At 51.7% G+C, this 15,853-nt stretch overlaps 1 protein-coding gene across 5 annotated transcripts in view; it reads right to left on the bottom strand.

Moving 5' to 3' along the window:
• The window catches only part of AGPAT3 (1-acylglycerol-3-phosphate O-acyltransferase 3), an 86,659-nt gene that overhangs the window by 20,254 nt on the left and 50,552 nt on the right, over positions 1-15,853 (bottom strand). For 4 of the 5 annotated variants that reach the window (XM_043474524.1, XM_043474526.1, XM_043474529.1 and 1 more), the window contains one exon: positions 62-288. In XM_043474524.1, the coding sequence (XP_043330459.1) occupies positions 62-239 (178 nt within the window). In that variant the 5' untranslated portion in view covers positions 240-288. Of the gene's footprint in view, positions 1-61; positions 289-11,751; positions 11,831-15,853 lie in introns of those variants that run through there. The other variant, XM_043474525.1, reaches the window with a different exon arrangement.

Raw genomic sequence — 15,853 nt, 5'->3', positions numbered from 1 at the left:
TGTCCTGATTGTCGCCAGACCCCTCCCCCGCCATGCCACACCCAGTGCACGCAGTACTCACGGCTCCAGAGTGAGTAGGCGAGGCGGCAGTTCAGCCGGCGGTACAGCTGCTTGTTCACGGGCCAGAGGACCAGCGTGCAGAGCTGGATGAAGTTGATGACCAGCCCACTCACCACGAAGACGAAGCCGATGAGGAGGTGCACGACGAACTGGGTCTTCAGGAAGGCGAGCAGGCCCATGGCCACAGCTCAGTAGCGAGTGCAGGGTCCTTCACTGAGAACGGCCGTCCTGCAAAGACAGGGCAGTGGTCAGGAGGGCGCAGGGACCCCAGGGTGAGGGGCAGCGAGTGGAAAAGGGGTTCACAGTGGTCCTGCCAGAGCCCAGATCCGCAGCTCCCACAGCACCCTCAGGCCCTTCCCTCCTGAGAGTGACGGATGGACGTGCGGGGAGGAGGGGGAGCTGATACATGGTTCACACAGGCATCACGTACATACTCACCCACCCCAACACCAGGTACACACACCACGTACACACACACTCCCCACGTACACACACACACCACACATACACCATGCACATACCACATATACACACACCACATACACACACACCCCAAGTACACACACACCACGTACACATGCACCAACATCAGGTACACACACCACATACACACACACACACCACGCACATACCACATACACACACACCACATATACACGCACCACGTATACACACACCCCAAGTACGCATAGACCATGTACACACACACCAACACCAGATACACATACCACGTACACACACACCACGTACACACACACACCCCACACATACACCATGCACATACCACATATACGCACCACGTACACACACACACACCACGTACACACACACACCACACATACACCATGCACATACCACATATACACACACCACATACACACACACCCCAAATACACACACACCACGTACACATGCACCAACATCAGGTACACACACCACATACACACACACACACCACTCACATACCACATATACACACACCACATATACACACACCACATATACACACACCCCAAGTACGCATAGACCATGTACACACACACCAACACCAGATACACATACCACGTACACACACACCACGTACACACACACACACCACACATACACCATGCACATACCACATATATGCACCACATACACACACACACACCACGTACACACACACACCACACTATGCACATACCACATATACACACCACACACACACACATACCATGCACATATACACACCATGCACATACACACTATGTGCACACACAAACACCACATACACACACCATGTACACACCCACACACCACACACACACATCATGTACACACACACACCATGCACATACCACATATACACACACCATGTACACACACATACCATGCACATATACACACACACCATGTACACACACACACACCATGTGCACACACAAACACCACGTACACACACATACCACACACCATGTACACATACACCACACATACCAAATACACACACACCATGTACACACACACCACACACATACCATGCAGACAGCATATACACATGCACACATACCATGCACACACCATATACACATACCACATATATACACACCATGCACACACCCTCTTATATACAAGAAAGAAAGAAAAGACTAGAAAAATGCATACAAATATCAATAGTGATTAGCTTCCCAGGTGGTGCTAGTGGTAAAGAACTGCCTGCCAACACAGGAGATGTAAGAGACATAGGTTCAATCCTTGGGTCAGCAACCCCTGGAGGAGGAAATGGCAACCCACTCCAGTTATTCTTGCCTGGAGAATTCCACGGACAGAGAAGCCTGGCAGGCTACAGTCCATGAGGTCACAAAGAGCTGGACATGGCTGAAATGGCTGAGCACAGCATGGGCATGACGGGTAATTTTTCTTTTCTTGTTTTAGCATCTTATTTAAAAAATCAAAACTACACATGAAATCACTATAAAACATTCAACTAATGCCTTTTAACTCACAAGCTCTTGTGGCTTTTTTAGCTGAAAAGCTTTCATTTTGGTCTAAGGTGGAAGGGGTGACCCCCCCAGGGACCCAGTCAGCTTCTCCCCTGCTTCCCTTCAACACCAGTTTGGTTTCTTGGTTTCAAACGTGAAGCCAGAAGCTCACATTTCATGGCTGCACTTGTTCTGTGAGCTGCCCTGAAATCCCCCTGTGGACAGAAACAGAGTTGGGCACATGACAGCCTGGCAGCTGCTGGCCACCACTCCGGGTCCTCCAGAGAGGTGCCCACACTCTGGGGTGATGGTGGAGCAGGCTCAGGAGGCCCCCAGGGTGGGCCATGCCAGGCTCTCCAGGGCACAAGGGGCCCACTGCTGTGTGGGAGACCAGGCCACATGACTCTAGAAGGTGCCCTCCGTCTGCCCTTGGGTCCCAAGTGGCTGCGTGGGGGCGTGGGGGGGGGGTGAAGTCTGAGGCCATGTGGCGGGACGCTAGGAGGACAAGGAAGGAGCCGAGGCCTGATGCCTCCTTCCCCATCAATGCCCTGCCTCCCAGTCAATGCTTCCCCACTCCTGCCAGCACCTCTGGGCATTCAGGCACTGGATCAATCTTCCTTTTCTAAAGGTTCAAATAAAGAGGCTCACGTGGTATCCATCCGTGGGCCCAGCCCGGCCGCCATCCAGCCTCTGATAGGAGCACCATCTCCAGTTTGTCCGCTCACCTGTGCACCTGCAGACGGCAGCAGGTGTGCAATCTCTGGCCCCACACTTTCCCTACAAGCCTCTGTGTGAACACAGCCCTCCACTCAGGAATCCATTTAACACCTCCAGTCCCAGTCCAGCGCCTGAATCTCTGGTCAAGGACGTCCATTCACAGAGGCCCTATGAGCCACAGCTTTCTCTTGGACCGGCTGCTGCAAGTGCGCACCCCCATCTGGAATGGCCGTCCACCCCCGCCCAGGGCTCCTGGTTGCAGTTGACTGTCCCCCCTGCTGCTGGCCACTGGTCTAGATTGTCAGTCTGTCCCCAGTGCCTGGATGTGGGCCAGACCCTGTTCTAAGGAGCATCCGCAGTTGCAGTTAAGGCCCCCCACCTACCCACCCCCCATGAGAGCACACAGTGGCCACAATCTGTTTAGGCATCCCTGCCTCTCGCCCACCACCTCTGGGCCACCCGGGCCTGAATGCTTTAATAACATGTCAGTCACACATGCTAACTTAGGGGGCCTTCGATGACAGTGGGCTTACCAGCCCCGCCCCCTACAGAAGAAACCCTGCTGCTCATTCAGTTCACACCCTCCCCAGCTCCCCACAAGGCCTGCAGACTGGCAAGGGGGGAAAGCATCAACTCAGCAGCACCCAAGAACACCAGCTTGTGCCTACCCTTTGAAAATATTTTCACAACGATATATATCACAAGACTTCCCTGGTGATCCGGTGGTTAAGACTTCACCTTCCAATGAAGGGGGTGCAGGTTCAATCCCTGATCAAGTAATTAAGATCCCACATGACTCACGGTTGAAAAACCAAAACATAAGCCAGAAACAATGTTGTAACAAATTCAATAAAGACTTTAAAAATGCTCCACATCAAAAATATTAAACAAAAAAAAAAAATCATGTATCACCAGACAAATTATAAGTCGATTTCTAGATTTTTCAACCCAAGTTTAAATATGCAAGGGGAATAAATTCTGGTATATTGTGAAGTTTCACTTTTTAAATATACAGATCTGGACTTCTCTGGTGGTCCAGTGGTTAACAATCCTCCTGCCAGTGCAGGGGACTCAGGCTCGATCCCTGGTCCAGGAAGATCCTACAAGGCACAGGGCAACTAAGCCCATAGGCCACAGCTACTGAAGCCTGTGGGCCTAGAGCCTGTGCTCCACAACAAGAGAAGCCACCACAAAGAGAAGCCACAACTAGTGCGGAGGCCCTGCTCGCAGCAACTAGAGAAAGCCTACAACACAGCAACAAAGACCCAGCTCAGCCAAATGAATAAATAAATACACTTAAAGGAAAGCCTAAGTATATAGATCTTCCTTAACTTACAACAGGATTACATTTCGGTAAACCCACCATAAGTTGAAAATATCATTAAGTTGAAATGTGTTTAATACATCGACCTTCCCAAACATCACAGCTGAGTCCCACCCACCTTAACTGTGCTTGGAATACTCATGTTCACTTACAGTGGGCAAAATCACCTGACACAAAGCCTATTTTATAACAAAGTGCTGAATATTTCTTGTGATTTACTGAATACTGTACTAAAAGTAAAAAATAGGATGGCCATCTGGGTCCAGCATGGGTTGTTCACCCTCGTGATGGTGGGGCTGCCGACGGGGCTGTGGCAACCACTGTCCAGCATCAGAGAGAGGACCTGACCGCATGCCACCAGCCTAGGAGAAGGCTAAAATTCACAATTTGAGGTAGGGTTTTCACCGAATGTGTATTGGAAAGTCCAAAAGTCATGATCTGAATCACCATAAGTCAGGGACTTTTTTCTTTTAAGTGTAGACAGTGGGATCTAAATGCCACCATGACTTGTTAGCCACCACCACCATCCATTTTCAAAATACAAAAAAAGCAAGCTTTTCTTTAAAAGTCAAGAAACGCATTCCATTTTCTCCTTGATTTTGTATTTCCACTGTACCTCCTCTACAGAAGCTTATTAGAATATAAATTATGATCGAAAGTCTTTTATCAATCACATTAAGCTAACATTATATAACAAAAATACATATGAATATTTAAATTTAATTTTTACATTTCATGTTTATGGGCTAAATTTAAATTTTTCTTCTGCAATATTTGATGAAAATGCACTCTGAAACAGTTCAGCCTATGTCTTCTCAGAATCTGGGCATTTGACTGACCATAAAATACCATGATCATATCTGAGAAATTTAACCCCAACATAAGCATATTGTCTAATATCCCATCTGTAGTCCAGTTTCACCCACTGTCCCCAAACCACCTGTACCTCTTCTTTCCATCCAGGCCCTGGTTGAGGGGCGGCATGACATTCGACCACACGCCCACTCCCCACCCCCACCGCCCCACCCACCGTTTTCTGACCTAACACCCTTGGCCACCCACTTGAGAGCCCGGGCCAGCTGTCCTGATGTCTACAGGACATCCCTCTACAGGATGTCTGGCTGTTCCCTTGTGACCAATTCAGGTTCAGAGTGTTGTTGGGGGCTTCTGGCTGCACCCACTGGGGCACTGCACCTTGTCCTGTCCCTGCCACCACCTGGTTAAAGGTAGGGCCACTAGGAGTATGCAGGTGGAAGTACAGCTTGCTGGGCTGAGCCCACCATCTGACGGGAGATGCTGAGTTAATATCCATCTCCAACCACCTCTGACCCCACAGTTTCAGTCAACGCCTCCTCCCGCCTAGCTCTCACGTCATGGACCAAGCTTGTTCTGATCCAGAACCGCCCCCCTGTAATGGATGCTGTAGGGACCATGCCTGCCTATGTGATGTGGTTTAGCCTAATGACACAAACGAGATGCTTCAAAACCACAGCAATGCACAGCTCTTTCACTGAGGCTGGTACGTGCTTTTAGAAAACACACGGTATGTCCTGGAATAAAAGAATGCATGTAAGGTAGAGATCATGAGGCATAATAGGTATCCATTCATCCCCTACTGCCCCCAGAAAGAAAGAAAGTAAAGTCGCTCAGTTGTGTCTGACTCTTTTTGACCCTATAGACTGTAGCCTACCAGGCTCTCCATGCACGGGATTTTCCAGTGGAGTACTGGAGTGGGTTGCCATTTCCTTCTCCAGGGGATCTTCCCGACCAAGGTAACCACTATTATTCCATAAAGTTTTAAGATAAACTATAGTGGGAGGTGGGAGGGAGGTTCAAGAGAGAGGGGACATATGTATACCTATGGCTGAGTCACGTTGATGTATGGCAGAGACAAACACAACACTGTAGAGCAATTATCCTCCAATTAAAAATAAAATATACTGGCACCTTTTCATTAATTCTCAGATGCTGTTGCTGAGCTGGAGAAGAAACCTGAGCCTAAGTCCTTCACTGGATAAGGGTTTAGGTTGCTCCAGAAGCCTGGCACCTGCACAGCCCAGTCCTGAGGGGTGTGTGGTCCCGGACAAGCTTCTCAGGGCAGGGGAAGGGCTGCATTCACGCTCCTCAATGGGGAGACACAGGGTGGGACTGCCCCTCACTTCGGGAGAAGAGGCACAGAGCAGAGGTGCCAGGTGGGGAGGGGGCGGGGCCAGGGGCTCGGCAGGGCTGCGCTCACATGGTTCCGGGCAGGTGGATCCCAGACAGACGCTGACCCCAGCCTCCCAGGAGCCGCCGGAGTTCTGATACAGCAGGAAGGGCTGGGAGCTGAACCAGACTCTCCTCCCAGCCCCTGCCCCGCCCCAGGCCCCTGGCGCACAAGCAGGCCCCTTGTGGTTCTGATACCACCCCTCCAGGGTTGTCCCGCTATTTCTGAGCCTGGGGTTCCTGTGGCCACATTGCTCAGGGCTCAGGGTGGTGGGGGTGAGAGCCAGAGCCAGGAGCACCGGGACCAGCTCACCTCCATGCCCGGAAGAGCCCGGCCCGCTGACCACTGCCAATCCTGACCTTGGCACTCTGTTACAAGTGAACTACATCCCCTCACAAGGGTGTGTTGGGGTCCTAACCGCCCCCAAGCACCCTGGTGAGTGGCTGCGTTTGGAAATATGGTCTCAACAAAGGCAATCAAGTTAAGTGAGGTCACTAGGGTGGGTCCTAATCCAATCTGACCGGCATCCTTATAAGAAGGATGACCACGAGAGGACATGGGGGAGGTGGCCTCCACATGCAGTTTCTCCCTTCATAGTCTCCAACACCCTGGCCTTGGCCTTCCAGCCTCCAGGACTGGAGAGCTGACGATTGCCGTTTAAGCCCCCGGCCTGTGGTATATGTCACGGCCCTCCCGCAGAGGAACACACCCATAACAAACATTCAGGCCTCATACTCAGATCCTGCAATGCCCATGCTCTGCTGCCCAGGAGGCCCAGCCTCACCCTGCTCACATCCCCCGCACCGGCCTCAGGCACCACCAGATGCTCGACAGACTGGTATTGGTCCCTTTGTCTCTTTTCCTCACGAACTAGCCAGTCAGACGGCGCGGCCTTTCAGATTTCCCTCCCAGGCACCTCCCCCCCCCCACCATCTTTCCAACAAACCCTTCCCACAGAAACTGAAGTTGAAGTCCAGGGCCTGCTCTCTCCCACACCACCCAGAGAGCTGCTCTGCTCCATGCAGGGGGGTGAATGCCTCTCCGCATGTGGATGACCACTTTTCTACTCACACACAGGGCCCATGCCAGCCCTCCAGCCTCTGCCAATGCAGTCTACTCAGGCAGTTGGAAGAGCGGTGCCCGATAGGAAACTGCACCCCCAGCCTCAAACATCCGGTGCCGCCCCACAGGCAGGCATCTGGCTCTGTGTGGGGGCAGGAACTGGCCACAGCACTGGGGGCACTACTTCAGCTGCCCTGCTGCCCCGTTCCTGATAACAACCCTGGACCGACTACCGCTCAGAGCTGCGGTCAAAGGCTGGCAGCCTCATCCTGCCCTGCTGGGGCAGTCTCTCCTGAGCAGGGCTGACCCTGAGCACAGTGGTTAGTAAAGGGAAAAGACATTAAGCACGCCAAAAGTGCCTCATTTTTGTGGTTCTAGATAGGAAGTCTGGATTACAGGATTAAAAAGAGCTGTTTAGTTATATGCCATCCAAATTCAAAGCCCACGATGAAAGGGAACTAAGGCTATTACCTTCCCTTCTTCCTTCTTTCTCTTCCTCTGTCCCATCCACTCACTTACCATCTACCCACTCACTCACCCATCTATCCATTATCCATCCATTCACTCATCCCTTCATCCATCCATCCACCCATTCATCCACCCACCCAGTCATCCACCCATCCACCTATCCATCTCTCCACCATCCATCCACCCACCCAGCCATCCATCCATCATCCATCTACCCACCTAGCCATCCACCCACCCATTCACCCATCCATCCACCTACTCATCCATCTACCAATCCATCCACCTACCCTTTCATCCACCCATCCATCCATCCACCCACCCACCCACCTATCCATCCATCCATCCATCCACCCACCCACCCATCTACCAATTCATCCACCTACCCGCTCATCTACCCATCCATCCATCCACCCACCCACCCACCTATCCATCCATCCATCCATCCACCCACTCATCCACCCACCCACCCATCCACCCATCCATCCATCTACCAAGGCATACACCCACCCACCCATCCATCCATCCATCAATCCATCCACTTACCCAGCTATCCACCTACCCACTCATCCATCCATCATTCATCCACCCATCCACCCACCCACTCACCCATCCATTCACCTATCCATTGGTCCTGCATTTGAGTGCCTATATGCACAGCAAGCAGAGCAGACCTGGTCTGCTATGAGGCTGCAGGACAGAAAGGCCATGCTGGCTGACTGCATGAGGAGTGGGTTATGCTGGGGCAAGCCTTATATTTTTGTTTTGCATGTCGATAGTTCTGTTGTTTCCAGTCAGGAAATACTGAAGGAAAAAGTCTATGAACCAGACCGACTATTTGAAACAGGACAGTAGAGAGACATCATCTCAGGTATTTTTAAGTTATCTTAAGATAATTTAGGTGGCAAATTTGCCAACTAATTTTATCTTAAGTTGGCAAATAATCTCAATTATTTACTGTTCTGAACACAACCAAAACCAAGAATAAACCCCATTTCTTTCTTTGCAGCTGGCCAGGGTACCAGGGAGGCAGAACCCTCACTCACAACAGACGCCTTAGCTCCTTGATGGGCTCCTCCTCACTCTCGCTTTTAACACAGCTCGAACACGCAGAACTGGGTGGTCTCCTGGCCCACAGCCAAGCCGAAGTGCCAGATGAGAAAAGGAGGGGCAGGGGGCGCCGGGGGCAGGCATCCTGCTGACGGCAGCAAGAGGGCAGAGGCAAGCCCGCGACCTGAGACGGCACACCTCGGAGGGCGTCCGGTGCTGGGCCAGCTCGCAGACCCAGCGGACCCATGGTGACATCACGGATGAGAACATAATGTAGCAACTGTTGTCCACGGTGACCTCGCCCTGGCGCCAGGGGCTATGTCACGGTCACCGTGGCACTGAAAGCAGGTGGGGATCAGAGAAGGCATTTTCAGAAGTCCAACAAAAATTTTAGATTAATCCTAGTTTTGAGATTTAATGGGGCTGGTTTCAGCTCTTGGGCAAATCCACTTACAGGGACCACCTTATGTTTCAATAAGGCTGAGAAATTCGACGTATTTCTTTGCTAATAATCGTCTGTTGCTGGTCCAACCCCCATCAGGATATGAAATCACCAAGACACCTAGGAACTGAAAAGGAGGAGTGAAACCAGCAGTGTCTGCAGGTGGAAGGTGTGTGCCGTGTAGACTCAAGAGAACCCACCGTAACCAAAGTGCCACTGGAACCAATGTGTGGTTACAGTCACATTGAAAGGAATAAAACCAATACAATGCCAGAAGTCAATGTCTGACTTTAAGAGATTCAGGCCACTGGTCCCAGATGGTCATTTGGGACAATGGAGCAACCTAGGAAGCCATGCACGTAAGATGCAGCCCGACAGCTCCTCCCCCAAGGTCATCTGGGGCCCAGGCAGCCTGGCAGCTCCTCCCCCCAAGGTCATCTGGGGCCCAGGCAGCCTGGCAGCTCCACCCACTGTGGTCATCCAGGGCCCAGGTAGCATGGCAGCTCCACCCCAGTGGTCATCTAGGGCTCAGGGAGCCTGGCAGCTCCACCCCCTGTGGTCATCTGGGGCCCAGGCTGTTGGGAGCTCTGCCACCTTCAATGCATGTCTCTCTGGGCTGCTCCGTGGTTCCTCTCTAGCAGAAAGGAATAAAATTGGAATTCCAGTACCAGGGATTCCCTCTAAAGCAAGACGGGTGGCAACAAGTGCTCAGTGACCAGAAAGACACAGAGCCCTGCTGTATGTCCAGGCTGCCAGAGAGCACAGCCCAGCGGGCATGCCTCCAGGTGAACACACGAAAACAGAAGACACAGTGGAGAAGGCCCTGGGTACCTTTGTGATGAAAAAAGATGAAAAAAAAAAAAAGATGAAAATACCTACTCACAAACTTCAGAAGAAATCAACAGAGCTCATACGAGTAAACCTTAGGACCAGAAGGCGATGAAAGCAAAACTAAGCAAACGGGAAGACGCGTGCCATAGGGGTGACAGTGCCCCCAGTGCTCACACCCCAGTAAACCAGCACTGCTTCCCCATCCAGATGTGGGGGTCTGCTCCCCGGCCCCTGGAGCCTGGGCTGGCTGCAAAGCTCACCCCTAAATAGAATGGGGTGACATCCCATGGCTCCTGAGCCTGGGCCTTCAGAGGCCCTGCAGCTTCCCCTGCACCCTCCAGGCACCAGGGGAAGAGACTTCATCTAGCCAGCTGGAAGGTGGGCCCACATGGAGCAAAGATGGACCCATGGCCCCAGGCAGGTTGCCAGCTGACTGCAGCCACACATGAGACCCCAGGTGAGACCAGCAGAAAACCGCCCTGCTGAGCACACCCCAAAGCGCTGGCCCACAGAATTGTGAGATAATAAAATGGTGGTTGTTTTCAATCATGACCTTTTGGGGTGGCTTGTTAGATAGTAACACATAAATAATACACAAGCCATGCTTTCTAAGTTAATTTAATAGATGTAGTCGAACCCTAAATAAAATACCAAGAGGTCCTCTGTCCCTCACCCCTGGAACTGGAAATGCTGACTCTATGGTCCACATGGGAAAACAAACAGGAAAGAAAACCAACCAACCATGAAAAAGAACCTGGAACAGCCGCAAGATACCATCACATACGACGAAGCCTCTGCTGTTAAGGGTGTGTTCCTGGCCTGTGACGAGACATGCAGGCCAACGACACAGACCAACAGTCTGTGGTAGACAGTCGGCTGACAAGGAGGGGGCCTCCTGGAGTCCCTAGGCAGCTGGACCAGGTGACCCTGCAGTTGCCAGGGAGAGACCAGACAGCCGAGTGTCCTGAGTGTTGCTCCTGACTAAGCAGATGACACAGGACATGTCTCACATGACGTCTCACATGGCAGACTTTCCTTTGCACTTGCCTTTAGGCAAACTTGTATTTCTACTGTGTGTACAATAAAGAGGATGCAAAGTTAACCTAAAACCATCACTGGGCTCATGAGACTCTTGGAATTCTGTATCTCTCAACCAAAGGAGTAAGAAAAGTACCATGAAAGGATATACTGCGTGGCTCCTTCAGGCCTCCCTAACAATCCTCCCCCACCCAGGAGAGCTCTGCCATGGCAGCAGCGCCCATCCTTGGGTCCAGGAGGGGACCCCCAGCCCCAGATCTAAGACATAAAGGTAACCTCACCCCCAGTTCAAGCGACTGCTCCAGGGATGGGCATGAGGCTATCTCAGGAGCATGAAGGGATCCATGTGAGAAGGAAGGACCTATGCTGTGGGCAGTGGCATTTGCGAGCAGCTGAGACTCTGCCAGCAGCCACCATTCCAAGAAGCAGAGGGGACACGAGTCACAAGCATTTCAGTGGGCATTCCTGTTACCTGTGACCCAAACCCTGTGGGTGCACCCTCACCACGTCCGTTCCTGCCGTGCACGCAGGTCTGGTGTACAACACACAGTGCTCCAGCAAGGCTGACTAAGGGACGCCTGTGTTTATTACGTACATGTGTGACGTGTGGCAGCATGACTCCTGAAGCTCGCACCACTCGCATGTCATTACAAGCCGCCTCAGGAAAAGCTTCCTGAAAGAATAACATCATGGGACAGCCGATGAAGCCTTTCACCAGCCACTCTCATCGGAGACTTTCCACACCCTGTCACACTCTGGACGGGCGGGTGCTGCTGGCTGGGGAGGGGCTGTGCAGGCTGGAAGGCGAGGGCTTGGGATGCGGGACAAGGGAACTGTCATGTTTGCAGCCCCTGTGGGAGATGTCTGGGGCACCACTGCAGCTGGTGAAGGCTGGAACAACTCTGGCTGCCCAGGATGGAGGCAGGTGCCCTGCACAGCCAGCATCCCTCCTGACCACAGGCTGGAGGAGTTACGTGGACTAAAGGGTCCCTGTGCCCCTGGGCCACCAGTGAAGGAGGCCAGAAGCTCCCGCCAGGCCCTAAAAGGGCCTGCAAACTGCACCCCAAGGACAAGGCGGGGGGTGGGGGGAAGTGCCGTCATGTCCCCAGGGGGCTTCCACTGTGGAAACAGTGCCCCCAGGCAGGAAGCGGGGTGGCTGGCCAAGGAAAGGGGAGGGGCTGGGACAGATGCCCAGGGACAGAGGCCTGAGAGGGCCCCCTGGGCCCCCCTACACCCTGCCTACCGCACTCTTTGAGCTCCAGAATCGATCGTCTTTCCTAGGGTGTCCTGATGGTCTTACTGGTCTGGGCAGTGGTGACTTTTGGGGCAGGAGGTGGGAGGGAGGTGAAGGGCTCCCAGCTTGATGACTGCACAATAGGCCTGTGACAAACCTCTGGACCTGCAGACACTGCAGGCACCCCGCGCACCAAGGCAGCTCCCCGCCTGCATGCACACACACATGCACACGCGTGCACACGCGCACACACAGGCACACACATGCGCACAAGCACATGCACAAACACGCGCACACATGCACACACACACACAAAACAGGCGAGGCCACCTTGGATGTCACTTTGTGACAATGATCTGCCCTTTATAGTGATGACATTTTACTCTTAGAGAAACAGGTGTTTGCTTTATAATTATTGTGACCCCATGGACTATACAGTCCATGGAATTCTCCAGGCCAGAATACTGGAGTGAATAGCCTTTCCCTTCTCCAGGGGATCTTCCCAACCCAGGGATCGAACCCAGGTCTCCCGCATTGCAGGTGGATTCCTTAGCAGCTGAGCCACAAAGAAAGCCCATTATTCAATGAATTGGTTGTTAATTCACTTTTCTACATGGACAATATATTTCATAATTTAAAAAATTATATGGAGTCTTGGTGTCCCCTTAGGAATGCAGAGAGCTCGTCACTCCCACCCTGCCACAAAATAATGCCAGACAAACTGCAAGTTCATGACTTTTCTTGACCCCATCAGAGATGTGAGGTTATAGGACAACCAATTAACAAAACATGTGGAGCGAGGTGGGTGCCTGCCAGGGGCAGGACTGAGACTCAGCCCCCAGAGCAGACATGGGAGGAGTTGGTCAGCAAAGGCTGCTCAGCTGGGGAGTGTGGAAAGGTCTCTCCTCCTGCAGACTTTTCCTCCATGACCCCCAACGAACCCCATGCAGCAAGCCTGGGAAAGCTTCTCCTACACACTCTAGAGTCTGCAGGTCATTAACAAGAGATTTTTTAGTAAGCAGAACACAAACCTCAAAGGATGAACAAGGTCATTTACAAAGATAAAAAATCCTGTCACGTTTCCTATTAAAGACACATCATGACTCCAACAAGGGGTAAACTCAATGGGTTTCAAATGTCCATCTGGCCTCTGTCCAGGGCGGTGGAAGAGCCCACTCCCAGGTTCCCGGGCAGCCCAGATCCAGGGTGGTTTGGAAAAGGCCAGACTCACCCCAATTCAGAGGAGGAGGGCCACCTGTCACTCAGCAGCTGCCTCTTACTTGAGTTTCCTGCCTGAACACCAGCTCAGAGCATCTGATACACACATGCTTCGAAGGACATAATCACACCTGTGAAACGTTAGGTAAAAAGTGAAACAAAGACTGCCACGAACACTGCCTACCTACTTCCTGTAGGGGTTGGCGCCCTGAGGTGCCTCCTGGTCTGGTGCAGAGCCAAGGTGCCACCCTGGGATGTCAGGACCCCAGAGGGCAAGCCATACGCTGCTCCTCTCTTTCCTACCAGTAGCCCAACTGGAAAATGGTAAGAGAGGTGTGGGTGGGGGTGGACATGCTGCCCTCAAGGCCGTAGCACACTCCCCACCCCCAGGGCAGCTCCATCACTGCATCACTGGTGTTGGGGTTTCAAGGACAGCAGCCCCACTGGGAAGATCCAGTGACGAGTGGCTGTCCAGGGGAGGGCTGGGGGCACTGGATGCTGGGGAGACCTCTCCTGTGTGTGCGTGTTGAGGGGGCAGGTGCTGAGAACCAGTGGCCCTCCCCTCCTTGCTGCACCCCTACAATGAGCTTCTCACCCTGAAGTCAGCTTTTCCAGTAAGATATGAAATGCTTGTGGAGTCTGATGAGATTTTATGGGGGGGGGGGGTTCCCACCTCTGCTGGCTGTGTCTTCCTCGTTTTCCTCAAATCCACCTAGGTTTACACCACACCCCTTTGGTCTCCAGTTTACCCCTAAGGATGCCTCTCTGTAGCCTGCAAGATCAACAGCAGTGTCCACGGCACTGGTGCCCATGACAGGTGCATCCTTGGGGGGAAGGAGACTCTGAGACCTTGGACGAGTTGCCATCAGAAGTTTGCTGGGAGCAGGGCTGTGTCTGAGGAACAGGTCTTGCTTTCTGTTCTTTTGGAGCAACCAAGCTCTTTCTGTGATCCCTTTCAGATCATCCTGCTTAGGGAGGACAGGTCAGGGGTTGAGGGAGGCGCTGCCTCCAGGGCAGACCTTGTTCTACAACGTGCCTTCCCTAAACGTCAGGGCAAACCAGAGGCAGCAGCCTGACTGCCCCGTCCCACCCAGCACCCAGCACTCAATGGAAATGGCACAGGAACTGACAACAAATACAGTAGGTGAAGGTACCAGCCACACCTGGTACCAGGGAGACTGGTGGGCAGTACAGATCTGTCCAGCAGTGACAGAGTTAACACTGATGCCTGAACAAGAGGGCATGTGATGACCTCTCAAGCTCTTTCTAGCGCTGGACTGTTCTCCTTTTTCAATAGATGCTTACGAAGCACCTGCTATGGACAGTCACTGCTTCTGTATCCTAAGAGATGACGTCACAGACCACCTACGTTCAGGACACGATGCTCTACTTGACACAAAGACCAAGTATCAAAATAGAAAAATGAACTGAGTGGAAGAAAAGAAAATTAAATTCATGAAATGGCAAAGATTCACTGAGGATTAATTTAATCTATTAAGTGATCTCTATTACCGTGGCAATGATTTCGCAACATTTAAAATGTCAAATTGCTTACGAAGTTTTAGCCTCTTCTGGTCAGCATAGAAACTCCAAGCCCTCTACACTTGGCACTGCCGATGGAAAGTCCTGATGGGGTTGGAACGCTCCCCACCTCTCATGAATGGCCCCACACTCTGTCCTGTTCCCTTTGGGAAAAGAACCAGGAATGATTATCCTCTCTGAGTTGCTCTTCTTTCCTGCATGACTCTCTCACTCCTAGTCTACGGATTTTTCTAAATTGTAACATATAGACCAATGATGGGTCTATTGACTAAACCGAGAAATAATAATACGTTCGTACTACAGACACTTTATTTTCATATTAAACGTGCCGAAATGGTCACCTCACTGCCGGTAGCATTCTCTTCCTGAGTGCTTTCAGGTTGAAACCTTTATTTAGGTCAATAGCAATGGAACACAACAGGTTTTTTCTCTAGGATTTGAAGCTTAAGCACAATCCAAAATGTGGTCACTTTACAAATTTCACAGAATTTGAACCCTGGGACCAAGAACAGCAAAATTTAATTCCATGATTCTCCTCTTATTGTCCCTTGGACCATTTACTCCCCCTCACCCCCTGCATTCACACAGAAAAGGCTGAAAAAAGTCAGACTATTTGCAAGAACTTGTTAACTCAAGCTATTTGTAACCTCCTTATTGCTTTCCTTAATCTCTGCCTACACTTCTGTAAACACCCCCCTTTACT

Source organism: Cervus canadensis, chromosome 7, assembly GCF_019320065.1.
Source record: "Cervus canadensis isolate Bull #8, Minnesota chromosome 7, ASM1932006v1, whole genome shotgun sequence".
Classification (NCBI taxonomy): Eukaryota; Metazoa; Chordata; class Mammalia; order Artiodactyla; family Cervidae; genus Cervus; species Cervus canadensis.
The sequence above is the reverse complement of the archived record's forward strand: the minus strand, read 5'-3'. Positions and strand labels throughout refer to the sequence as shown.